Genomic DNA, 26,587 nt, shown 5'->3' with positions numbered 1-26,587 from the left:
CAGCTAGTTTCTAAATAACAATCTTAAATTTACGGATAGCAAAGTTATGCTATCTTAGTTATGCTAAGTTATGAGGGACATCTAAATCCATTCACCCAAAAGCTTTAAAGTGCATGTACAGTTTGCGTGAAAAACCAGCAGGTATGTTTGAGTAAGCAATTTTAATCTGAAAATTTCTCATAGAGTTCATTTACATTAGGGAATTTTTCTGAGTGTTCAACTACAGTTTATTTTCTTAAAATCTCAGACTATTTATATGAAATTCATTATTTTGAATCCATCAGACAAAACTCCAGGAAAGGGACAGCTAGGTGTCAGTGAATAGAGCACCGGCCCTAGAGTCAGGAGAACCTGAGTTCAAATCTGATCTCAGACACTTAACACTTACTAGCTGTGTGACCCTGGGCAAGTCACTTAATCCTAATTGCTCTGCCTTCCCCCCTGCAAAAAAAAAAAAAAGAAAAAACCCTCCAGGAAAATAGAATAAACTTCTTCAGAACAAGGACCATTTTGTTTGTCTTTGCATTTTCAACGCCTAGCACAAGACGGGCATTTAATAAATATTTATTTAATACCTAAGTTGAAAAGTAAATGCCTTTAATACTATACTCACTCTGTTACTCCCTACAGTTGCAAAAACTAAGGGATCTCCTTCCTTACTGTGCCAATTAAATTGCACTCCAAATAATGGTTGGTTATGGTCTTCCTGTAAGAGAAACAAATACCATTAGAAAGACCAATATGGTTTAGAAACCGAAAACTTTAAAAAGCATATTACACATCACTATAGTATCACACATGAATCAATTTGATGAAAAATAGCAAGTATTTTAACTGTATGCCAAGCTTAGATATTTCTAAATAGAGGGTGAGTAGATTAATAAAATCAAAATATTCAAAAACTCAAATCATATATTAGCTAACAATTATAGTTATCCAAAATACGTGAATATATCTTACTTATATGCTTGGACCTAAGTTTAAAAGCTACCTAAATGTGGTATTTTCAAGTGTACAAACTATTTTTACCAAAATTTTACCATATTGCATTTTCAAGATCATGGTGCAGTACTTATTTCCTTGAAACAAACAACTGTGAAATGGTTGTTTCCCTTGTAAAATAAAATATAACAAGTTCCTCTAAAACAAGCAGATTTCTATTGAACACGCAGCCACAAAATTCACAACCTTGAGTTCAAGACTTGAAAAACACATATAAGACTCAAAAAGGTTTACTTGAAAAAAATCATTACTTTCACAAAAGCAACTTAGAAGATTTATGTGAACTTAAAAGGAAAAAGAGAGTTATCAATCTCATTCACAAAAGCTTTTGGGGGAATTAGGAGTTTACACACAATAAAAGTTATTTTTTCACCTGTTCAACTTCAGAGTTAACAGTAAACTTTTGTGCCATTTCATAAAAAATACCTGAAATTTCATTTCTTGTCACTTGGAAAGCAATCATTTTAGTTTTTTAAGTATTTAAATAGTAACTTAAAGAGCCTAAATAGCAAAGACTAATTTTCAGAACTGCCATGCTTAAATATTAACATACAAAGCAAAGATCATTTAAAAAAATCTACAGTTATTATATTTTGAAATTATACTTCCAAAGAAAAGTAGTTTCAAAGAAAAAAGTTATCATAAATGTTTATACTCTTGCCCTAAGTATATTAATTAGATACTTAGAAATTAAAGCTAATCTAGGCTTTAGTTTTATACATTTATATGATTTAAACTGCTGAAGGAGAAAAGATGAGAAAGAAACTACACTAAATTTAAAATTAAATTTAAAAAGTTAAACGAAGATTCTAATGCCAAGTTGATGACAAAAATTTGGTAATCCTGAGCACAGTAAAAATACCATCTATTCCTACAAAAAGAAACCTAAAAGTAATTGACATTTAAATTCTACCTTTTCCTTTAAAAACATAGATTTCATAAATACATTTTTCATATATTTCATAAATATTTTTTTTAAACCCTCTGTACAAATTAAGCCATCTGGTTCAATTTATGCTGACTCAAAGCAAATGGACCATGGTCAAGTTTTCAATTAGCCAGTGCCAGGAAGTAGGGTATTTAAAAAATAAAACATCTTATTAAAGGAAGGAAACTTGGCCAGTGGGAGATAAAATTAAATAATAAGCAGCCTAAGTTACAAAATACACATTTTATTTTCAAAGTAATCTTTCTTTGATAGTATTTGTAGGACACTCTGAATATAAAACATTAACCACTGCAAAATAATTTTCAAGTTTATAATTCAAGCTCACTGGGCTATACTTCTCCCACATACCTTGAGACTATTTACACATTTGAAAGAATATTTGCACTTCTTTGATTTCCATTTTCCCTTCCCCCAACTCTTCCTTCCAGGGGCATTTGGAGTATTTGTTGGAGTATCGGGTCGTTCAGTGTTAGGGCCACTTTCTATACTGATAGCATCATCCTGCAAAAGCAAGTTTAGGAAATATCACTAAAAATAACAGAACTCTATTTAGAAGCAAATGATTTTGTTGTGGAAAATGATCATTCTTTATTCTTAAAGAAACAATGCATTAGCAAGGTGTACAAAAGGGTGAAAGATATCTCAAATCAAGTTCAAAATTTACTCTACCAAGCATAGTGGGAAAGATGGTGTAAGACAGGTACAAAGATAGGTACTGGGAGTTGGGAGACTTGGCCTCGATCTAATTCCAATCCAGTTTTTTAGGTGAGGACCAGAAATCAAAGACAAAGACACCAGGAAAAACAGACAAGAGAGAAAGAAAAACAGGAGTCAAGTTCTAAAAATTCAGTCTTTAAGTACTAAAAACAGTTAACAGAAAAAGTTTTCGGTAAAATGCTCCTACAGTTAGTACATAGGCCTATACTTCAGAAACACTCCACTTAAAGGATGATCTCTGAAGACCCTCCTAGCCTTAATATTCCATATTTCTAAATGTAAATATGTACCTAGCACAAAGCACTGCACATGACAGTAATATTTGCTGAACTAATCTATCAACGTAGTATCACTATACTACCCAAAAAAAAAGACAATAAGAAAAAAAAATTGTTATCCTGCAAGAATTTAATCACTTGAATATTTCTCAGTTAAAAATTCATCTCTATAACTTCCCTGCAGGTATCACAAATTTAGTTTTCAGATCCCTTGTACACCCCTTGCTATTGGCTATTCTAGTAGAGACTGGTTTATCAGATGAAGTCACTTAAGATAAGGGAAATTCTAAGACCTTAAAAAGAAACAAAACTTCCATATTTATGACTGAAACCTACATTGAGTACTCCTGGTGTAGTTTTTTTTTTTCAAACTAGTGACCAGAAATAGGAGAATTTAATATCAGATAGTCTGAGAATTATAGAATTCCCAAAAGTTAGGTCAACAAGATAAGCACCTTTTACAACCTCTTAACTCTTCCTTCAAGTTCTACTTTAAGGGTGATTCAAGGTTTTCAGAAATTCTTTCTGATGGGAGCTTGTATATATTTATTTTGAGGGAAGAAAAATAACAAGAAAAATTTGAAAACTCTGATGACATTATAAAAGCATTCAAATCTAAGTGAAATCTGTATTCCATTAGAGAATGAGGCTAGAATAGGCCTTGAGAAGTAAACTAGTCCACATTCTAGAATATAATTAAGTCTCCCCAGAGAGACCTACCTTTCCCCCAATGTATACAGAGGCAGCTTCCTGTCCTTGATAATATAGTTCAGTGTCTCAAAAATCTTACAATCATGAAGTTCTTCAAAATGCCTAAAAAGTTTGTTATTTGTGAAACAATTTAAGCTAATTTTGTTTCATACTTTCTCAGTGGGATCAAACTATAACTTCTAAACTAAAACTATCAAAAGAAACCCGCTCCCCCCCCCAGGGTTATTTCCTAAATTAGTGATTCCCAAAGCTGCTTTTATGATACAACAATGTTTCCCCAACAGAAATGGTATCATGAACTATTCAAGATAAAATTAATTTCAACTTAATTATTTGACATGTGGCACTTTTTTTAAACATTGTAACTCATATGACATTAAATATATAAAGCATTTCAATTATGGATACCCTAATCCAAGGAGAAAAAAATAAGATAAATGCAGTTTATCTTTTAAAAGGGCATAAAGCATGAAATTTTCAAGTTAAGTACATGAAAGAAAAGAAATTATACTCTTCCCTGAATATTTCTCTCTTCTTTAACACATTTAAAATGTACCACACTAGCCCTTAAACTGTGAAGCATGGACCCTAAGGTGGAGAGGCCTACAATAGCAAGGGCTGTATCTCATTAATGACTATATAATAAATATACAAACATAACTTTTCTAGACTGGATAAATAATACTTCTCATATATATATGCTTTTCTACTATTTTTAAGTGCATGTTGATGCTGTTGTAAAAATACAAATACATTTAAACTGTCAACTGAACTCATACGTAATGACAAATGATACCCATCTTCTAGTACAACTACTATGTATATTAGGAAGTGTGTTAAGGACAGGTCCCAATACTCGAAGATTAGAAACCACTGAGAAATAGTTTGTAGGCAATTTCTTTACATTTTGGCTAAAATATCCTGTAATCAACAGCTTGGAATTTTTTTTCTACTTTTTGATATTTCTTAAAATTCATTCTTCTTCCACTGTTAAGTCAAATTCACAGAATCACAGATCTAGAGACTGGATGGATCTTAAAAGTATCTAATTTTAAGATGCTGCTCAGTCACTACCTTCTGCATGATGCCTTTCCTGATCTCCCCAAATGCAAGTGCTTCCCTCCCAAACTACCTTGTATTTAACTACTCTAACTCTTATTAACTTTATACTTACACTGTATGTATTTTTTTATATGTGCCTGTCTCCCTAATTAGAGAATGTAGTAAAAACTTGCTGACTGCTTCATGATCTAGTTCCTTCATTTTACAGATAAGGAAACTGAAGCCCAAGAAAGTTGTGACTCATCCAAGGTCACACAGGAAACAGAAAGGACCTATGTGATCTTTCCACTATACCATGGTAATCAACCTAATAGTTTTTATTTCTCTATATGGAAGTAGTCAATTATTTTGATTTGTTTCTCTTTGATTTTCCAGTTGAAAAATGCATAGATCTGAGATAAATAGAAAACAGTTTATATTTATTAAGCATCTAATATATATGCATATATGTACCTATGTATGTTTCTGTTTACACACACACACACACACACACACACACACACACACACACAACAGGACTATGCCAGGTTGTTAGGGACAAAAAGACAACTAGGCTTCAAATCACTTATTTTCTATTTTCTGTTGTTTATTATGTAAACTAAACAGCAGTTACATAGAAAATATAAATTTACATAAAGCCATTTTAAGATGGGGAAGGAGTGAATCAGGAAAGACCTCTTGAAAGAGGTGGTACTTAGGGTGACAGTTAAAGGAAGTTATGCATTCCAAGACGTAAATTTTCGCTGAAAGAGCATCATTTAGGTATGAAGCACAAGTCTATGCAAAGGCAGAGGGAAAGGAAATTAATGTTGTATACAAGGAAACATCAACTAGTCCGGCATAGTTGGAATACAGAGTACTTCAGGGGGAAGATGTGCAATCAAATTGGACAGATAGGTTAGATACAGACTCAAAAAAACCTTTAAATGTTAAACAGAATGGTCTGAATTTGATCCTAAAGGCAATAAGGAGCTACTGAAGCTTTTAGAATAAGAAAATGATGTGGTCAGACCTGTACTGCATATTTACATAAAACATAAGTTTTATATCTGTGAATCCATTTTATACTCCTAATCAAACATTTAACAAGTGCTTAGTATGTGATCAAGATAGTATGGAAATACAAAGTAACAGTATAAGAAATGGTCTCCACTAATAATTCTTTTGAATGACAGCACATGCATGACTGACTGTCCATATATTCTCATTTCACAGATGAAGAAAATAGAGGAACGGAATGATTAAGTCATTTGTCTCTAAAACTCATCACTTATTTTCATAAACTAGAATTAGGTCTAGTACCCAATTCTTTTAATTCTTAGTGTCTTGCTTTCCCCCACTAAATCAGGCTTAAGTTACTTGCCCAAGGTCACACAGCTAGTAAGTGTCTAAGGTCACATTTGAACTCAGATCCTGCTGATTCTAGGGTCAGTGCTCTACCCACTGTGCCACCTAACTGCCTTGAATTAGCATCACTAACAGAGAGAGAGAACGAGAACTGCTTCCCCTCTCCTACTTCCTGTGAACTAAAAGGTTTTAAAATGACAAAAAAATAATTCCCTTATGGCTAATTCAGTACACTGCTCACAAAATGTCTATGAATCTATTACCACATATGCATCTCTTTATTTAAAGTTAACAATAAACATTTACTGTATTGAATATTTCATATAAAACCCCAAACAAGCACTGCCATTTCATTAAACAGATTAGGGCTGGTTTTCCATTAAGGCAACTGTCATCATCAGACTTTTACTGGGACTTTTTTTTACTTTTACTGGTTTCTATCATACCTTTCTACTATTTCTGGCATTTTTTCTTGTTCTTCAGTACTTCAACTCAGAACTGTAAAATTATTTTTATTTTGACTCTTCTCTCACCCTTCTATTACTCCTTTCCCTAACCTATTTCCCTAACATACAGCTTTTCTTCCATACATACATGTATCTGTAATGTTTGATTACAATACTGATAAAGTCACCTTTTCTAAATTAACTTAGTTTTGAGTATTTTAACACTTCCTCTTTAAAAAGTTCAGGATAAGGCAAAAAAGGTCAGTAACCTTTCACTAATTATTCACATGTACAACTGGAATGTTTCTTAGTCTAAAATAAAAGTATCTGTAAAGCACAAGCTTTGCTGTCATAGCACAGTTTGAGAGAACAATGAGTGTGGGACTCAGAAGCAGAGAATTTGAGTCCAAGCTTTGCTACGCACATTTTTCTGTGATCTTGAGGATGTCACTTAATCTCTCAAAACCTGTTTTTTTTTTATCTGTAAAATATGAGAATTGTACTACATCACTTGGAATCCCCCTTCTCTGCTCTAGATCTATGATCCTCATTTGTCTGATTATCAATCAAGTGCATTATGGTACCAGCAGTAGAATCTTAAAACGACAAAAATCAGCTGCTTTGAAATACAAACTCTAAAAATGATTTTGAGACATATTTCATTGTAGGCAAACTGAATACAAGAATAGAGAGAGGGCCCACCCTGTGATTTTCCTGCCACAGGGAACATCCAGGTGAGGAAACTCCATTTACCAATGCAGGATGGCACCATCACTGAGAAATTAAGTAACCTGCCCAGGGTCACGAAGCCAGTGTGTGACAGAGCCAGGAGTTGAACCAAGGTCTTCCTAGCTTTGAGACTGGCTCTCTCTCTCACTATAACATGCTGCCTCTGACCTAAGAATGCTGGAGAACAAATCACTTACCTCCCTGATTAAGTTTTGATGTACTAATCAAAATATTAAGCTTTGTAGCTTCTTAAAGACCCCAACCACCTATTTCTTCCAGTGATCCTCTCTGAAGGTTCCAGATTTCTATTACACAGTACCCCTCACTACTCTTATTTAAAAGGTTCTTCTTTCTGTTCAGGGTGAGGAGTGGAAAAAGGGATGGACCTGGATTTAAATCTAAGTTCTGCCACTTAATATGCACAACCTCAAGCAAATCATTCCCTCGTTCATGGCCTCAGTTTACTCATCTGGAAAAGGAAGGAAGGAACTGGATTAGAGTGCCTTCAACAAACACCTAATTTTAAACAAACTCCTAATATTAAACACCTAACATGGTGTTAGGAACTGTGCTAGTTGCTGGTTTACAAAAGTAAAAATGAAAATCTCTGCTCTCAAGGTGCTTGCAATCTAGCCATGTCTGAACCATATATGTGTGTGTGTGTATATATATATATGTATATATATATATATAAACATGATGTGTGTATATATGTAAACATATGTAAAAATGGATTGGGGAGGTGAAAGGACAAGCAGCTGGAGTGGAAGAGGGGGCCCCTGCCAGTGTTTCAGAAAAGGCTTTGGGTAGAAAGTTGAACTTGAGCTGAACCTTAGAGGAAAGAAGAATTCTAAGAGGTAAAGTTGAGAAGGGAGACTATTTCAGGCATGGAAGATAGTCAGTGCAAAGCAAGGGGCAGGAGATATGAGTATGCATGGAGAAGAAAATAAGGTGTATTAAAGCTGGAAGGGATGGCTGGGGCACCACCCAGCACCGATTTTCATCAGTTTTAAGTTTTCCAAAGAGAGTTCAGCTCTTCTACCACTCATTCTCTCTATTCAGACACCCAATCTTAGGCCAAATCCCTTCAATTCGCTCAGCTCCAGTTTCTTCAACGGTAAAATGCTAGGGTTGGAGGTGGGTAGGTGAAGAGCAAAGCTCCGAGTAGGATGCACTACCTGTCAAGCCCACGCCAGGCCTCCATTCTCTGCCTCGGACACAAATGCCATCTCCCCCGCATCCCCTCCGTGGTACCCAAGAGCCACATCACATGCTCACGCTTTAACGCCCTGCTACCACCCGAGGCATCCCATATGCTTCCTCATCCTGGGGTAGGGGGAGGAGGAAGCTGGTGACTCAGGTGAAGTGCTCACCCCCTAGCCCTCCCCCTCCCCCACGACAGAAATACTTCTCAAAGAGCCCAGAGGTGCGGGAGACACATCGTTACTACCTCCTCCCCAAGTGGTCTGGCCGGCCTCTCCCGTCCGAGAGGAAGCACGACCCCCCACCCCCTCCGGTGCTCTCCGAGTTTCCCGACGTCCCCTCTCCGAGGGATGACATTCGTCCCGCCTGGACCGCGGGGCCACGCCGGAGCCGGGACGAAAGGCTCCTCCGTGGGCTCGCTGTGCCCTCCTCCCCAGCCCCGCACCCGGCAGCAGCGGCGCCCACTCACGTTCTCGTCCCCGGACAGGTCCGGGTTGCTGTTCTCGTCGCTGCTCAGCTTCTGCTTCTTGGCCGCAGGCATGTCGCTTCCCGCCGGCGCTGTAGAGACTTCCCTCTCGGACATGTTCCTGCGCCTCCCTCCGGGCTCCTGTCGCCTCGGCCGGGGCCTCCGCCACACCGCCGTCAAGCAAGCCCGGCTCGCGCCGGCCGCAAAGCCGCCGCCGCCGCCTCCTCCTCCACCACTACCGCCTCCGCCGGCCCCCCCACCGTCGCAAACCGCGCCCAGCCGCCGAGGCGGGCGGGCGTGCGGCCCCGCCACACTGCTGAAAAAGGGGCGCGCGCTCGCGCGCGCCCGCCCGCGCGGCCTCCGCTCCCCCTCCCCTCGCGGCTCCCCCCCGCCCCTACGAGGCTCACCCCACTACCCCCACCAACTCCCCACCGCCCGCCCAGCTCCGTTCCACGCGAAAGGGCGTCGTGGGTCCGCGAGCTTTCAAGAGCTCTTCCCGCGTGTCCCTCCAAATCCTGGTCCTTCTGCCCCGTTCCTCACCACCACCTTGAAAATGAGTGGCGGGAATGGAAGGGACTCTCCCTCAACCCCTCCGCCTCCCGAAGCCGTTTAAGCCGCAATTGGCCGAAACCCTGGATCCCCTGACGGGTTTCAGGGCCTGAGAGCCGCCGGAATGGATCAGACCATTGAACCGCCTACGGCGGGGAAGGAGTCAGAGAGATGCCTCTCTTCCTGGAAAATGAGGCGAGAGATCACAGTCGTGCTTTCGGCACTGAAGTCGTCATGTCACTTTGTTTCAAAGGACTCATGCAATCTAATTCCCGATGGAGGAATGTAAGTAAAGAACCGGTGGTATTGATACCTTTGGATCCTCCGCCGAAAAAAATGGAAGTTACCCACGAAGGAGCACGCATGCGCGAGGATGTCGTATGCTACAGTCTCCGAAGTTGGATTGAGCCCCGCCCACCCTTGCGCGCCCCGCCCCAAGGCTAGCAGCTCCACCTCCTCCTAAATTGCACTGGTTTAGGGAGAAGTATAGTGATCGTTATTCTGCTCAAATTCAATCTGGAAAGCGAGGAAGCTCGTTGCTGCTGCCTTGGGAAAATCTGCAGGCTGTTATTTTCTTCCTTTCTTTTTGCCTACTATTATTTCTTTAATATTTTCCATTCAAAGAGCTTTACAGGACAGAGCCCTGGGACCGCAGTCAAAAAGACCTGAATTCAAATCCAGCCCCAGATACTTCCTAGCTGTGTGATCCTGGGCAAGTCAAGTGACTTGTCCAGTCAAGTCTACTTGACAAGTAGACTGCTGTCTACCTCAGTTTCCTCAACTGTAAAGCGGGGATACTAATAGCACCTACCTCCCAGGGTGGTTGTGAGGATCAAATGAGATAAAAATTATAAAGTGGTGCTGTATAAATACTTATTATCTTAGTATAGTACCTGGTGGTCAGTTAAGTGGCACAGGAGATAGATTTCCCCGAGAGCATCAGAAAAACTCACCTTCCTGAGTCCAAATCCGACCTCAGACACTTAATAGTTGTGTGACCCTAGGCAAGTCACTTAACCGTGTTTGCCTCAGTTCTTGGATTGCAAAATGAACCGGAGGAGGAAATGGCAAACTATTCCAGTAGCTTTGCAAAGAAAACCCCACATGGGGTCAGGAATAGTCCAACGACTGAAAAACAAAAATAGTTACTGGCACAGAGTAAACTCTTAATAAATGCCAATTTTCTTCCTTCTTCATCTGATCCCCAAACCCCCTTTTTCAGACTTATTACATATTTTTCCCTTCCCACAACAAATATCACTAGATTTGACCAAACTGGACTTCTTACCCATTCTTTATACATAGCATCCTGCTTCTGGTTTTTGTTTGTTTTTGAAGGGAGTGGTGACTTTTGAACTGACTGTTGTCCATGGTTGAGATTCATTCCCTCCTCACCTCCATCTCTCAGAATCCCTAGTTTCATTCAAGGCATAATTCAAGTGCCACTTCTCCCCCTGCCCCTTGTCTCCACTCCTATTGGACCTTGTATCAATTTAGTAATTATATGTGTATATATTACTTCCCCCAACTAGACTGCAAGCTATTGGAGGATAAAGACTGCTTTACTTCATTCTTTGTATCCCTAGGATGTAATACAGTGCCTGTTCCTATTAAGCATATTGAAAGTGCTTAATAAATGCTTATTTGTTGATTGAAATGCTTACTGCATTTTCCTTCACTAATGAAAGTCCTTCAAACCTAGAATGTTATGGTACTTCCTTCTCCCACTTCAAAACTCTCCCTGATTCCACTCTCTCAACTAAGCAACCCCACACTTTACAGAGAAAATAGAGGCCATGGGAGTGAGCCCCCTATCCTTTCCTTTTCATCTCAAAGCCTCTGGATATCACCCCTCAATCTCTTGTACTTTAATTTAGTCTCTTTTAATGACATAACCCTTACTCTCTCTTGAGCTTCAGTATCACATCCCCATCTGCTTATTGGACATTACAAACTGGATGTCTCAGAGAGCTATCTCAAACTCAACATAGGCAAAATAGAACCCATCATCTTCCCCACCACCCCAAACCTATTTTCCTTCCCTATTTCTCTGCTTAGAGAAGCTCTTAAGTTCTTATAGCATTTTGTTTAAATCTTTTTACATATTGCCTTGTATGAAAGTTATTTTTGATCACGTCTTATCTGTTATGTCTTTGTAGAGCTCTGACAGGTGCCCTGATTAAGAACAATTGTGATTGAGTTTGTCAAGTGGAGAATTCTCTGGAGGAAAATAGTGGCACCAGTTTTGATCAGAGAGATTAAAGGAAGGCCTAGCAGGTTCAAGGCAGAATTCTTATGAATACAAAATCCAAAGGGCAGTTCAGGAAGCTGAAAAGCGTTTGTACCAACGTTTCAAAACAGAGAAATCAGTGAGGAATGTATAAGGGGTCATGTATAGGTTTGGATTTGGAAGAAATTATCTAGTGCAAACCCCACCCACATTTTGAGATGAAGAAACTTGAGCTTAGAAAGGTGATATGATTTGCCAAACACTACTCAATCACTAGGCAAAGATTTGAACTCGTCTTCAGGGCCCAGATCTAACAGCCTTTTTACTTTACCAGGCTATTGTCATGTTCTTGAAAAAGATGATGGGCTGATACTATGGCATTAGCAGAAGATCATTGGTGGACAGCCCCTATACTATACTGTTATACTGGTGATATCAGGAGAAATCGAGGAATCCATACACCCCGCACACCTGGTAGGTTTAGGTGGACAGCCTGTGGTAAACTTACAAGGCCATAAACAAGATTTGCAAAGGATGGTAGAGGGAGATGGTTTAGATCTGCACAGCTGGAGGAAAGATCTTTGAAGAACAGAAAAGAACTTCACATTGTCAAAAATAGAATCAGCAATATAGAGTGAAAAGCACTATCATAAAGCAGCCAGACAGCTGTTTCGGTAGCACATTGTTCAGTGATATGCAAAGGATGAATCAGTCAGTCCATCAATAAATATTTATTAAGTGCCTGCTATATGCCAGGCACTATGCTAAGCACTGGAGATACAGCTACGTACCCAGAAAAGGCTATATGCAGGATAAATTGGAAATAATTGAGGGGAGGCATTAGAATTAAGACAGGGAAAGGTTTTCAGTACAAAGTGTAATTTTTGCTGGGACTTGAAGTAAACTAGGAGGTAGAATGCAGAGGAAGCACCTTCCAGTCATGGGGGACAGCCAGAGAAAATGCCCAGAGCTGAGAAATGGAGCGTCTTCTTTGTGGACCAACATGGAGGCCAGTCTAATTGAATGAATAGTACATAGTGAGTAGTAAGGTGTAAGAAGACTGAAAAGGTAGGAAAGTACTAGGTTAGGAATGGCTTTCTATGCTAAACAAAAGACTTTGTATTTTATCCTAGAGGTGATAGGAAGACAACAGAGTTTATTGAGTATAGGAGAATGACATGGTTGGACAAGTGCTTTAGGAAATTACTTTGGTAACTGAACAGATGATAGGTTGGAATGGGAAGAGACTTGTAGCAGAGAGAGACACCCGAAGGTTATTGCAATAGTCTAATTGTGAGGCAATGAGGGGCCGCACCATCGTGGTAACAGTAACAAAAGAGAAAGGGGAGTGTATTTGAGAGATGTTGCAAAGCTGAAATTGCTGGGCCTTGATCACCCATTGAATAATGGAATGAGAAGTAGTGAGGAGCCAGGGATGACTGCTAGGTTGTGAGCCTGAGAAACGGAGAGGATTATGGTACACTTTATAGTAATAGAGAAATTTTGAACTGGGGCAGGTTTAGGGGGAAAGAGAATGAGTTTAATTTGCTTTTAAAATATCTGTTAGACATCTAATTTGATCTGTCTGAAGAAGGTTGGAGATGCAAAACTGAAGGTCAGCAAGAGGTTAGGGTAAGACAGGTAGATGTGAGAATCATTAGTCTAGAAATGATCATTAAATCTTTGGGAATTGATGAGATCAGATCACCAACTGAAGTAGTATATGGGGCGAAGAGAAGGGAATTAAGGGAAGAACCCTGTGGGAAACCCATAATTAGTGGGCATGATCTGGATGAGGATCCAGCAGAGGAAATTGAGAAGGCATAGTTAGATAGGCAGTATGACCAGCAGAGAATGGTGTCCCAAAAATCTAGAAAGAAAAGATTATCAAGAGGATAATCCCTAGTGTCAAAGTCTGCAAAGAGGTCAAGGAGAATGAGAGTTGAGAAATAGCCATTGGATTTGGCAATTAAAAGATTATTGGTAACTTTAGGGACATTAGTGTTTGGTAAAATAATGAGGTTGGAAGATGGATTAAAGTCAGTTAAGAAAAGAGTGAGAGGAGAGGAAGTAGATGGAGGCACCTATTGGAAGTGGACTTCTGAAGTTTAGCCACAAAAGACAGAAGATAGATAGGATGATATTAGGTGGAAAGGATCAAGTGAGAGGTTTTTGAGGATGGGGAAGACATAGCCATGTTTGTAGGCAGTAAGGAGGCATCAGTAGACTGGAAAAGATAAAAGATATGTGAAAAGTAGGAATGAAGGAGGGAGCAATCTGTTGGAGGAGATGGGAAGGAATGGAATTTTTTGTGCAGATAGAACTATTTGCCTTGGTAAGGAGTAGGGCCACCTCTTTATGTAAGACAGAGGTGGAGGAGATAGTGGCAGAAGACATCTGAATCATATAAGATGAGTAAGAAGGGAGAAAGGGGAGCTTATGGCAGATGGCCTCAATTGTTTTTCTGTAAAAAAATGAAATAAGGTTCTCAGATGAAGGGGAAGGGAAGGGGGAGTCATGAAAGTTTTGAAGAGGATGAAGAGGTCTAGAAGAACCACTGTGGAGAGTGGGATAGTGAGTTGATAAGGGAGGTATGGTAGGGCTGCTTAGTGTCAGTGAGAGCTCAGCTGAGATTATATAACATAAGTCTATAGTGGACCCAGTCAGAATAGTTACATGATTTTCTTCACCTTTGTTCAGTGGCACATAAAAAAGGAGTGAAGAGAGAGGTTGGTGGGACTCATCCAAGGCTAAAGCTTGGAAGGAAGAAATTGGCAATATGGTAATGAGGTCAGGGACTTATGGGAACAGGAGTGTATAGAGTTCAACTGGTTCACCAAGAGGTCAAGATGGGAAACAACAAGAAAGTGTTTAGTTCAGGGGCTATGGCCTTGGAGAGAACAGAGTTTGAGGGCTTGGATTATTGTTGTTATTTGTCTTTCATTCTGGACCATGACATCAAGAAGGTGATGCCATGACTTGAAAGTGAATTGGATTTAAGTGAAGGAGGGCTGAGCAAAGTCACCAGCCTCACTTTCTCCCCTGCAGCCATTTGGGTCCAATGGCAAGATATAGATCAGGATGACTGGAGATTGTCCCAGATGCAGTGAGAGACCTTGACCTTTGTAAGCTAAGGATTTTCTGAATTCTCACTCTGACTGAGGTAACAGTGATTAAGACTAAGTAAGAAATGAGCCAAAGAGTGGTCCCTTTTACCTAATTAAAAAAAAATTCACCTGGGAGGGGAAGACGCTCAGGGTTTCTGGCCAAAACAGTTATAATTGCTATTTACATTCTCTCTGAGCCTTCAAGGCCCAAACCAGTGGGGCTTGGGCTGGGAACTATTGTTGGCCAATCAGTGAGAGCCAGAGTGAATTGGGTTTAAGTCATGGTCTTTAAGAAAGAAATCCAACCAATAAACCCCAAGATATCTTGCTAGGTTTTAGCCATCAAAGTTTACATTCCTTTGGGCATAGCACCCTCAGGTTTATGATACCCCATGTGGACCAAGGGAGAGGAAAGAAGAGAGGGGAGTGGAGGGAAAAGAAGAGAAGGGAGGAGGACGTAAAGAAGGAAGAAAGAGAGGAAGGTTGGGAGGGATGTGTAAAGCCAATCATAAGCAGCTCTCCTGAGGACTGCTGCTGTGAATAACTTTAAGGATCTAATTGCATAGTATAACGAACTCTCTATGTATTCATCAATAAACTAAAGCAAAACATTCAAAAAACTAAAGCACAACATTCACAACAATATACATAACAACTTATAGCCACATGGTCTTAAACAAAACATATCACTGAGTAAGTTACAATGTCCTCTGTCAATATAGAGTACCCAAGTCAAGTCTTCTTTCATCTTGACTGAAGGCTGCCTTCCAATAATCTTAAGCCAGTCATCCTTAAGGGGTAGCAGAAAGTACAAACACCATCCACTCCTAGGTCACAGTAAGTTCCAGTATCATCAGTCAGCACTAAGTACCCAAGTAAAGGTCCTCTTTGATCCTTGCTCTTGGCTGACTTCCAAACTCCATGGCTCCTCTTCCACACTCCCAGCTCTTACCTGGATTCACAGGCAGGCAGCTATCTGCTCTGGTTCTGTAGTGCAGCTCACAGGTACTGCCTCACTCTAAGCTCTTCACAGTTTCTGATTCTAGCAAAACAAAGCTCAACAGGGGTACAACAATATTTGCACAAATTATTGGTACTATCATCTCAGTTCACTTTCTGTCTGAGAAACCAATACAGAACAACAGACAGGACTTCTGTCTGAGAAATCAAAATACACCCAACAGACAGGCAGAGTGCTGACATCACAAACATTCTTTCTCTCAGTTCTGCTTGGTCCCAGCTCATGCTCCATCTTTTATCTCCTCTGCTTCTTCCTGTTCTGCCCTTTCTGTTCTGCTCTTTCAGCAAGTTTCTCCCACTGTGGGCTCCATGTGATAATATTAGGCCTATTAAGGACAGAGAAGGTTTCCAGACTCCCTTAGTTCTATTAAGGGCAACACAAATATATACTGTTTCCAACAAAGACTTGACATAATCAAAGGTGAGGCTCAAAGTCACTTGAATAGATGAAACAAGCAGCAAAATACTACTTTGCTTGCCTTTACAGGAAGGAGGGGGGGAGGGAAGAAGGAAGGAAGGAAGGAAGGAAGGAAGGAAGGAAGGAAGGAAGGAAGAAAAGAGCTGCCTTGTCCAACTAGAACTGATTATCTGGGTCCCCAGTGGGGCATCTCAGGCTACTCACAGGTGGTTGTTTCTCATTCTTTCTCAAAGAGGACCATGACATCAGGAAAGTGATTCCATGACTTGCAAGTGAATTGAATTTAAGTGAGGGAAGGCTGTGCAAAGTCACCAGTCTCATTTTCTCCTCCAGAGCCATCTGGGTCCAGTGGCCAGATAGAGATCAGGATGACTGGAGATGGTCCCTTGAGGAATTAAAGGTCCCAGTGTGAAAGAAGAGTAGGGTTTGGTAAGGGCAGGCAGAGGGAGAGGTGGAAAACCAATAGAGTAGGATCAGATAAGGGGATTTCAGAATTCTTGAACATGGAGGTGGTACATTTGTGGGCCATGGCCAAATCTAGGGTATGACCATCTTTGTGTGTAACTAAGATGGGGTGGAGGAGTAGGGAAGTGAGTAGGTCAAGTAACTAAATGGTTAGGGTGTTTGAAGGAGCATCAATATGTATTTTGAAGTCCTCTGGTATGAGGGCAGGAGTTGAAGAGAAGAGAAAAATTATGATCTAGGTGCTAAACTCATTGAGGAAGGAAGGTGAGTTACTTGGGGGTCTGTAAACAGTAGCTATTAGAATTCTGATTGGATGGTAGATATGGATTATATGGATCTCAAAGGAAAAGTGGTTACTGAGTAAAGGAAGTGGGGGGGGGGGGAAGAACCAGGAAGTGACAATGGGGGAAAAGGTGTATTCCAGCTCTCCCACCTTCATCAGTGAGCTGAGGGGAATAAGTGAAGGTGCAATTAGTACTGGAAAGAGTTTTCAGGGAACTTTGTCATCCATATGGAACCAGATCTCAATGATTCCTAGAAGACAGAAGGAATGGGAGAAGAAAAAATTTAAGATGAAGACAAGTTTATTACCTATTATATAGGCATTCCAAAGGAATGGTTATTATTTGATTTGGACTTTGGAATAGAAGGGTTGAGAGCAATAGTAATAAGGAATTGGAAATCGAGGGATAGGGAATGGGGTTCAAATGATGAACTACAGGGGTTCAGAATCACAGATGTGTAGAATATGACTAGGTGTGAGTATGTTAGTCATTGAATGGAAGGTACTATTTCTCTTCCCAGAGAAGAATTGGAGATTGGACTGGAGACAGAATAGCAGGAGATGGAAGTTGAAATTGCATAGCAGGTGATGGAAGTCCTATTCCCCACCAACTTTCGTCTACCCCTTCACTCAGAGGACAAGCCCATCAGGGGATGAAAGGCTCCTGGTGAAGGGAAAGGTCACTCCTCTTTGTATGTGGATGCTGGAGATCAGGTGATTGGGGGCATCCGGAGGTAGAAGTTGCCTTGAGCTGGCACAGATGGAAGTTGAGTTGCCTTGCCTCAGGAGAAATGCATAGCAGCAGATAGAAGGTATGTGGTCAGATGAATGAGTAGAAAATTGAATCCAAAAAGCCCCAATAGGACAAGTTAGGCAGGAACAGAGGAAGAAATCCCATACTATACAGAAAGACTATAAATCTATGGTCATGACAATTTTTTATATGACTGAGAAGTAACTTTGTTGTGAAGCAGTCACATGAGAAACAGAAGAAAAATAAAACTGCATGTAATTGGTGAAAGCCGAGCCCATCACACAGTGTCATGGAGCAAGAAGGGCTGTCAGTTTGGGGAAAACAAGAGGGAACTGAGTTCCCAGGCACAGCATCATTTCTACAGGTGTTAGCAGATATAGGTAGGGATGAGACTAGCGGATGCCTCAGCTTAGCAGGTAGTTTATTAATGTCCAGGGCTTGACAGCCTTATGTCCAGCTCTCTGCAATTTTCCCTTATGGGGAAAGATGACTGTTTATAGGACATATAATGGGGGAATCTTGCAGAAGAATGCTGCTTGTGGTTGAGAGATTAGGATCCCATCATTTTTTTTTTTACAGCAAGAGAATGAACATCTGAGTGAATTAAGTATGGGAGTGACAGAGAAGCAGGTTTCTTTGGGATATATGATAGTTCTGGTGTCTTAGGGAGTTTGGGATTCTCCACCTTCATCTTGGTGTTTTCTTTGCTTCTTGTGGGGTTTGGTCAACTTGACTGAACACCCGAAAAAGGCACTTTCATATCACTGTTGCCCTTGAGGAAGTAGTTGTATGGATCTGGGGCACTAACAGCATTAAATAGTTCAAGTGTCCACAAACTGTTCTGTTAACACTACCATGTGTGATATATTCTGATTGAGGTACTGAACACCTTAGCTAAGTCAGACAGACCAGCTAAGATGTTTCCCATTTACAGCATCTTTCTCATGTAACCAATGGTATGAAATTCTTTTGGCTTGTTCATCTCTGTGAGTTTGTTTTTTTGGGCACCTCTGCTGCTGGGCTTGATGTTAAGAAGAGGGTCCCATTTGTGTGTATCTGTAATGGGAATGTAAATTTTAAAGATCTTCCCTGCCCCTAGGCTAAAGTGCACCTGGAGCCTGGGGTGGGAGGCTTGTTTTTCAGTAGATACTTCTTGATTGGCCAGTGAGTCAATAAGATTGTTACATTCTCTGAGCCAGGAGAAGGCTATATAAGCCCTGATGTGTAGCTTTGTTTTGGGGCTCACTTTGAGAAGTGTTCTGTGATTTGATCAGATGAAACTCTGGAAAGCCGTTGTCCAGAGCCCCCCGGCTTTGAAACCCAGATGTTGTTTGGTATGGATGTAATGGTTGGACAGTTTGGAAATCTGTCTACTTGATCTGTTTTTGTCTTGATAATTCTGTCTATATACTTTGAAGTTAGGGGTGCTGACCTTTTCCCCCTGAACTAGGTAAATGATACATATCTGACTGATTAAAGTAAGCTTGTTAACCCATTTTGAGTTGCTTTCCTTTATCAAAGCAGATCCAAGAACCTGTGTGAGCAGCCACCCTGGGGAGGCTGGGGTGCTTGCTGCTACAGTATCCCAAGAAGTAAGAGACCTCTGAGTGGAGGACTTATAGGATTATGGGTCTAGAAGAAATCTCAGGAGTCATCCAATCCAATCCCTTCACTTTATGCATGGGGAAACTAAGACTGTAAGAGGTGAAGTGACATTTCCATGGTAATATATCTAGTAAGTGTTAGGAGTAGGATTTGAACTCAAGTCTTTAGACTCTAGAATCAGTCTTTCCTTTGTACCATGCTACTTTTGCCAAATTAATGAAGAGCAAGATTTTGAACCCATGTCCTCCAACTTTAAATCCAGGGTATTTTCTATGTGTGTTTCTGGGTACCAAAAATGGAAATGGCTTAGGATGGTCAGATCACAAAGATAGGAGATAGTATAAATATCTCAATTGAGATGCCACACCCAGAAGAAAGAGGGTTCTTTGCACTGTGAGATCTAAACCTAGAGCAAACATTACCTGATTTCTTGAGGATTTCAAGACCCTTATTTGCTAACAGGTGGTAGGACAACAAATATGGAGTCCTAGAATACAAGTGGCTTTGAGTGATGCTAACAGCAGCTTTACCAAGTTTAGGTGAATATTCAGAATCATAGCAGGATACCAGAGCAACTGTAGTTATTGTAAAGGGAGCTTTAAGCACGAAGGTTAAAAAAAAATGCATCAGACGTTAAGGTTGCCTGGAGGCACACTCTAAGCAATGTAAAAGCAGGGACTGCTGGGAATAAAAAATACCAAGCAGACCATACTTCTGTGTGGCAATCAAGATTAAGGCAGCTTTCTTTGAGCAAAAACTTGGGACTGAGTGAGAATCTAAGTATCGGAAACAAGGAACAAAGAACAGCCAGTCATAGAGCAGTAGTTCTAATGGTTGTGCAGAGCAGAAAAAACTGTTGATTTTTACCATCAGAACATAAGCCCCTCAAAGACAGGGACAGTCATATTTTTTTTTTTGGTCTTTTTATCCCCATCACCTAACACAATTCCTTGAATGTAGAAGTTGTTTAATAAATGTTTGTATAGTTTCATTGCTTTGGTCATTTCAGCAACATTTCAGCATGCACAGATAGCAATCATGTCAGTGGCATCATCATCAGATGAGAAGGGTGGAAAATATTCTATCCAGGGGTAGGGGACCTGTGGCCTTGAGGCTACATGTGACCTTCTGGGTCCTTGGGTGCGGCCTTTTGACTGAGTTCAAGTTTTATAGAATAAATCCGTTTATTAAGGGGATTTGTTCTGTGAAATTTGGATTCAGACAAAGGGCCACACTTGAAGACCTGGAGGGCCTCATGTGACCTCAAGGCCTGAGGTTCCCCATCCCTGCATACCATGAAGCAGCCAGGTGGTGCACTAATTAGAGTGCCAGACTGGAATAAGGAAAACCCGAGTTCAAATCCCGCCTCAGATACTGAAATGACCCCATCCAAATCACTTAACTCCTTGTCTCAGTTTTTTCATCTGTAAAATGGGGATGATTATAAAACCTGCCTCCTACAGTTGTTGAGTATCAAATGAAAAAATATTTGCAAAGTGCTTTACAAACCTACTTCTTGTTCTTCTTGTTCTCTTCCTCCTGCTCCTCTTTCTTCCCTCCCCATGCTGGCAGCAATCCTGAGCCCTTTTTCTTACATTTTTCACATATTTGTTGAGATTTTCTTTCCCGGGTTTGCCCTAACTCTTGATTTGACATTGTAAATGTATTAGAGATTAACAAGTCCATAGGGACTTGGAGTAGCCTGTGTTGGAAGGGTATATTTAGAAAAGTAAGATCTATAACATCCCATTACCTGTCTCCAAGGGAGAATCCAATTTCTACCTTTGGGTGGAGTAGGAGGTGCTAACCTTCATTTTCTTATCTATCTCCAAGAGGGGCAGTGAGCTAGAATTATATCAGTTATTTGCAGTCTAGAGGCATGATTTTCTTTTAGGGGTTCAGTATAAAATTATTTTCCCCCTGATTGTTCTAAAGGAAAAGATAACAATTAGCCTACATTTGGTCAGCTTAGCTCCTTCCTACCAACTACTTATGCAAAAGAAATTCACAAGCAGCAAGCAAACTTATTTATTCAATCAGTCAGCAAAATAAAAGTTGGGGACATTATACTTATTAGGTTAGAGGACAAAATACACAAAAGTAAATGGGCTATTCAATTTGAGAGCAAGAAAAAAAATCTCAACCCAGCTAAGAAGAGAATAATCTCACCAGAGAAGTTTCCTCTTAACTGTCTTAGGTGTTGTAGGTGCTGGGAGTCAAGTTATATGTCGGAGGGCAGATTTCCCCTATATGTCTATGGCTCTGGAGGTTTCTATTAACCATTCAAAAGTTCATGCCTTGCCTCTCTTGCCCACCCTTTCTCTCCCTCAAACTCTACTTTTCTCTCTCAAAGTCTCTCTCCTTTACCCTGTTGTTGTTATTGCTTGTCCTTTGTTCTCAAAGGGGACCATGACATCAGGAAGGAGATGCCATGACTTGCAAGTGAATTAGATTTAAATGAGGGAGGGCTGTGCAAAGCCACCAGCCTCGCTTTCTCCTCTGGAGCCATCTGGGTCCAGTGGCAAGATATAGATCAAGATGACTGGAGATGACCCAGGAACTGGAGAGAATCAGGACAAGAAGATAGGAAGTGGGTGCTTTGAAGTGGGAAAGGAAGGAGTACATTCCAGTTCATTCCAGTGAAAACAGACTCCTAAACAAGGAGAGTTTTTCACAAGCCACATCTAAAGCAAATAAAGGAACATTTATACTTCAAGGCAATGTTTTGCATGACTGCACATTGATTGTATAATCTATATCAAAGTGTTTGCCTTCTCAAGGAGGGAGGAGGAGAGGTAGGGAGGGTGGGAATTATGCTGAGTATGTCCCCAGTGCCTAAGCAGTGGGTGACATCAAAGGAATGCTGGCAGAATGGACAATGGTGGTATGTATAGCCTGACTTGTAGATCCGGTGACCTGACCTGCATCCTCAGACTTGCTACTTTGTGCACCAAAACTAAAGAACCTGTCTCCTAGTGAGTGATCTTTCATAAAAGAGTGTTTCCTTAAACATGCTGTTGCCAGGGTGTGAATGGGCCTCTCTTGAGGACTGGATTTAAATTGGATCAAGTTAAATAAGCATTTATTCAACAAGTTGATAAAGTCATTTAGTGAATGATAACTTGTTACTTCATAATGAGTTATAAATATTTTGTACATTTGTCAATTCTCTTTTTAAGGAAAAATCCTCTTTTGATGACAGATACTATTAACAGCTCCCTAACTAGAGAAAATGACTTTCAGGCAACACAAAATGGGGTTAAATTTTTTTCTTCTAGTAATTTTTGTTTAAAAAGAAGCATCAATAAAAGTGCTTTGCAGTTTAAAGAATGTTTCTATTTTTTTTTCTCTCAATTACATGTAAAACATACTCTGTACACAGAAGCTCAAAGGTCTCTCAGCCAATCAGGGTTAGGTCTCACTACACACAAGGAGCATCACAGAGCTGTCCTTCAGGGAACTGCCAAACCTGTCTGGAAAAGGGGGCATTACACAAGAATATGGCTGTATGGGTATTTGGGTTCTCATTTGTTCCTGGTTTGGTCCAAATATGAGGCCAAAATAGAAAATAGCAACAATAGTCTCATTTCTGTCTATAAGTAAATACTAGGGAGGTCTGATTAACAGTCATAACTAGCAAGGGGTTTTCCAGAGCTTCAGGGCTTTGCTGAAGGGCAAGGTCCTTTCCCTTCATTCTTCCTTGCAGGTGATAACATGAGGGAACATTCCCTTCTCAGAGGACCAGCTAAGGAAGCATACCCTGATGCCGGACCGGAAGAGGAAGTATACAGAAGTGTGTCTCCTCTGCCCTCTCTGAACCCCGGCACTGCCGGCGCCCTCAGGGGTCCTTCTACCATCCAGCCCCTTTTCCTGATCTGAGAATCTGCTTCAGACAGAATGTTCTAAATTTGCCCACTGGCCTCAAGATGCCCTGTTGTTTCTGTCTCTCCCTTCCCAACTGAATTTGCCCCAAGTGCCAGAATCCCTAATATTGGCTCTGCTGGTTAAATAAACTCTTGGTGAATATTAGGTTACTGTAACAAGCCAGATAAAATTGTAACTATTGCTAAGTTATGAAATGGATACTGTGCAATTTCCATGCTATACAACACATGAACAAGAAAGGGCTCTCCCATTCCTGTTGCCACTCTCAAAAGCAAACTTGGTGGGAACTCTCGTCTTCAGGCAACCCTTGGTCTTTTGTGCTCTACATGTGCCTCATTAGTATGTTGTTTTTTTAGTTTTGAACTCACAAGGAGCCTTGTGAATTTTCAAGGATAAAGAGTGCCCTCAGTTTGGCGAGATTGCATTATAACTACTTTTCTTGTTATAGTTTCTCAGCAAATTCCTAACTGATGTTGGTTGGTTAGTACTGAGAAGCATATTGAAGGGGAATGAATGAACTATGGTCTTAGAAACTCCCACCTATAAGGTTCACTTTTTGATGGAACCCTTAGATGAGAAGTAGCCAATTGCCATTTGAGATCCAGCTTATCTGTGAGATCAGGGATTAGGAAAGTAGCCCAGAAGGGGTGCTACATGGAACATATAAGAAAATATGGGTAAAGTCATAAAGGATTTAAAGCACACAGTTTGATGGGGGAAGTTAGTTGAGTAGTTGTTAGAATAGAGACTTCATGCAGGGGAATAGAGGGACATAAGCCTGAATACAATGTCTACCTATTTGGGAGGGTAGTGGTATTCAGAGTCCAATGATTCTTAAAATTGTTTTTCTGATGACCGCAGAAGCCAAATGTTTAAAATGAAATTAACTGAGAACTAGATCTTTGATTTTCTGCATCTCAAAATATGGAACCAAGATATTAAATAATAATAATGAAGCATATTCAATCACATTGCTCTCACTAAAATGCCATTATTAATCATAATTTCATGACACAAATATTTTTGTACCATTAACAAATAAAGCTTTATTTCATCCTTTTATATTTTTGTTCAAGTTTTATGGTACATAATAATCATTAGTACAATTGTACATATGTATTTTATAAATAAGTGAATATATACATATATGTATGTGTCTGTGCATATATATATGTACCCATACACATATACTCAAAGTTTTTATTGATTAGATGAAACATTAAAATGCTTGGATCCTACTGAACTATAGGATTGAGCCTGTGAAGGGAGGAAAGAGAAGTCAAAGCAGCAGTAAAAACTTGAGAAAGTATTGGGTAGTGCAATGGATAGAGTGTGGTATTTAGGGTGAGGAAGACCTGAGTTCCTATCCTGTCAGACACCCTGAGCAAGTCACTTAAACCCCCTCCATGCCTCAGTTTACTTATCTGTAAAATGGAGGAAATAATAATACCTACCTCATAGGGGTGTTGTGGGGATCAAATGAGTTAATGTATGTAAAGGAAACAATTCTTTTTTTTTTAACCATATGACCACAATTTTTTATTTAACTAAATCTCTATTTCATGCATAAACATGATGGATTTCCCCAGTTTATTGTACTTTGGCAATTTAAAAAATAAAACAAAAGAAAAAACACAAGCAGCCTTGTACAGAACACTGAAATGCCATGGAAAAGGGTAGTTTTATAGTTTTACTGTAGGACAAATATATATTTATATATTTTTAATTTATTATATATATATTTTAGAGGCCTACCTCCCTTCAGCTACATCAACTATAACTTCAAGTCATTAAATACAGACAAATTTTTAAAAATCACTTCTTTACTTCTCCAAGGTTCTCAATGCTATCATCATCCACTTCTTCCCAGTTCTCCTGAATTACATCAATAATGTCATCTTTAAAGTCTCCCTGAATGATGATTTCATCTTCCCCTGTAACTGAGGCACCCAGGAGAATTTCTGAGCAAAAAACCCTTGTGCTTCTTTAAGGTCAATCTCGAAAGTTGCAAGGCCACACGCTCTTGTCATATATTTCTTCTTTGATCTAGGAATTTTGGCTATTATAACCTTTTGTGGAACTGTCTTATTTTTTGTTTCATCTGACCCCCTTCCACCTCTTTTTTGTTTTTTCTTCTCCTCTTCTCCTGCTGTTCCTGCACCTTCCCCAATTCCAGGTTCTTGTTTAGGTGAATTTTCTTTCTTCCTTCCTTCCTTCCATCCTTCCTTCCTCGAGGGCAACTGGGGTCAAGTGACTTGCCCAAGGTCACACAACTATTTTTTGTGTTAAGTATCTGAGGCTGGATCCGAACCCATGTCCTCCTGACTTTAGGGCCGGTGCTCTATTCACTGCGCCACCTAGCCGCCCCATTAGGTGAATTTTCTACAGTAAGTTTTGCAAACTCATTTAGAAAATTCTTCTCTAACCACTGTCTACATTTAGCAACATCAGGCATATATTCACAGTACTCTGTCGGTAATGAACAGACTCCACAGTAAAGGACTCAAAGTGGTAATCGGTGTCTAGATTGGTATTGCTCTTCAGGTCTCCTTTGCAGTCAGGGGCAGTGGACTCAGAAAAGTCTACAGCCATCTCACAAACTCAAGAAGTCTCATGTTCCTCAGGGCCCCAGGTGGTCTGGGGCTTATCTTGAGGTGAGACTTACCACCATTCTAACCATGTTATATCACTGCTGAGTCCTCTAATGGCTCTCAACTTACCAGTTAAATGTGTATATGATCAGGATTTTGATTCAGGTCTACCTAACACCATGTCCAGCACTCTACCCATTGTGCCACCTAGTGAAAAAAGGTACTAGCTACCCATCAGGCAAAATACCCTCTCTCTTTCCTTATTTGGAAGTGAGCAAGGACGAGGTTCAGTGGACCTCTGTGCGGGGCCTTGGGCTCTATCCCATCAGGAGCCAATTCTGTTGCTCAAAGAAAGCATCAGCACCAAGAGCCTACTTTCATTTCCAGGTTCAACATGAAACCATGATCAAATGGCCCTGATAATGCTTTTGCCTTTTTGCATCTATATTTTTCTTACTTGTAGGTGGAATATTGAAGATGTCTGTGATCTGATGAGCTTTGAGGGGGCAGAAGAATGCCACATTGGATATATAGAAACTGGAGCCCATGCCAATTTATGGGTTGAGTATAATGTGTACTCTCTGAGGACAGGTCTCTGTTTACTCCTCTTTCCTCCTCTCCCCACCTTTATACATTCATTCATTTACTCATTCATTTACAGACCTCTTTTAGTTCCCAATCTATGACCCTATGCATTCTCAGGATACTGAAACTTGCACCTCAAGCTTTGATGACCAATATATATAGTTGTTAGAAACACATTTTAAAAT

The 26,587-nt window shown here is 40.1% G+C and overlaps 1 protein-coding gene and 1 pseudogene across 1 annotated transcript in view; both read right to left on the bottom strand.

Annotated features, from left to right (window-relative positions):
* Positions 1–9,116, bottom strand: part of EED (embryonic ectoderm development) — a 32,239-nt gene extending 23,123 nt beyond the window's left edge. Inside the window, exons 1-3 of the mRNA XM_069071031.1 lie at positions 8,914–9,116; positions 2,300–2,452; positions 614–706 (exon numbers count right to left, since the gene is read on the bottom strand). Of these exons, the coding sequence (XP_068927132.1) occupies positions 614–706; positions 2,300–2,452; positions 8,914–9,027 (360 nt within the window). The 5' untranslated portion in view covers positions 9,028–9,116. The remainder of the gene's footprint in view (positions 1–613; positions 707–2,299; positions 2,453–8,913) is intronic.
* A 15,925-nt stretch (positions 9,117–25,041) lies between these two features.
* Positions 25,042–25,818, bottom strand: LOC138148401 (density-regulated protein-like; annotated as a pseudogene).
* Between the last annotated feature and the right edge of the window lie 769 nt (positions 25,819–26,587).

The sequence above is a fragment of the Petaurus breviceps genome, unplaced genomic scaffold, assembly GCF_028583685.1.
Source record: "Petaurus breviceps papuanus isolate PSGF00001 unplaced genomic scaffold, PetGlider_PUasm1.0 90823, whole genome shotgun sequence".
Lineage (NCBI taxonomy): Eukaryota > Metazoa > Chordata > Mammalia > Diprotodontia > Petauridae > Petaurus > Petaurus breviceps.
The sequence above is the reverse complement of the archived record's forward strand: the minus strand, read 5'-3'. Positions and strand labels throughout refer to the sequence as shown.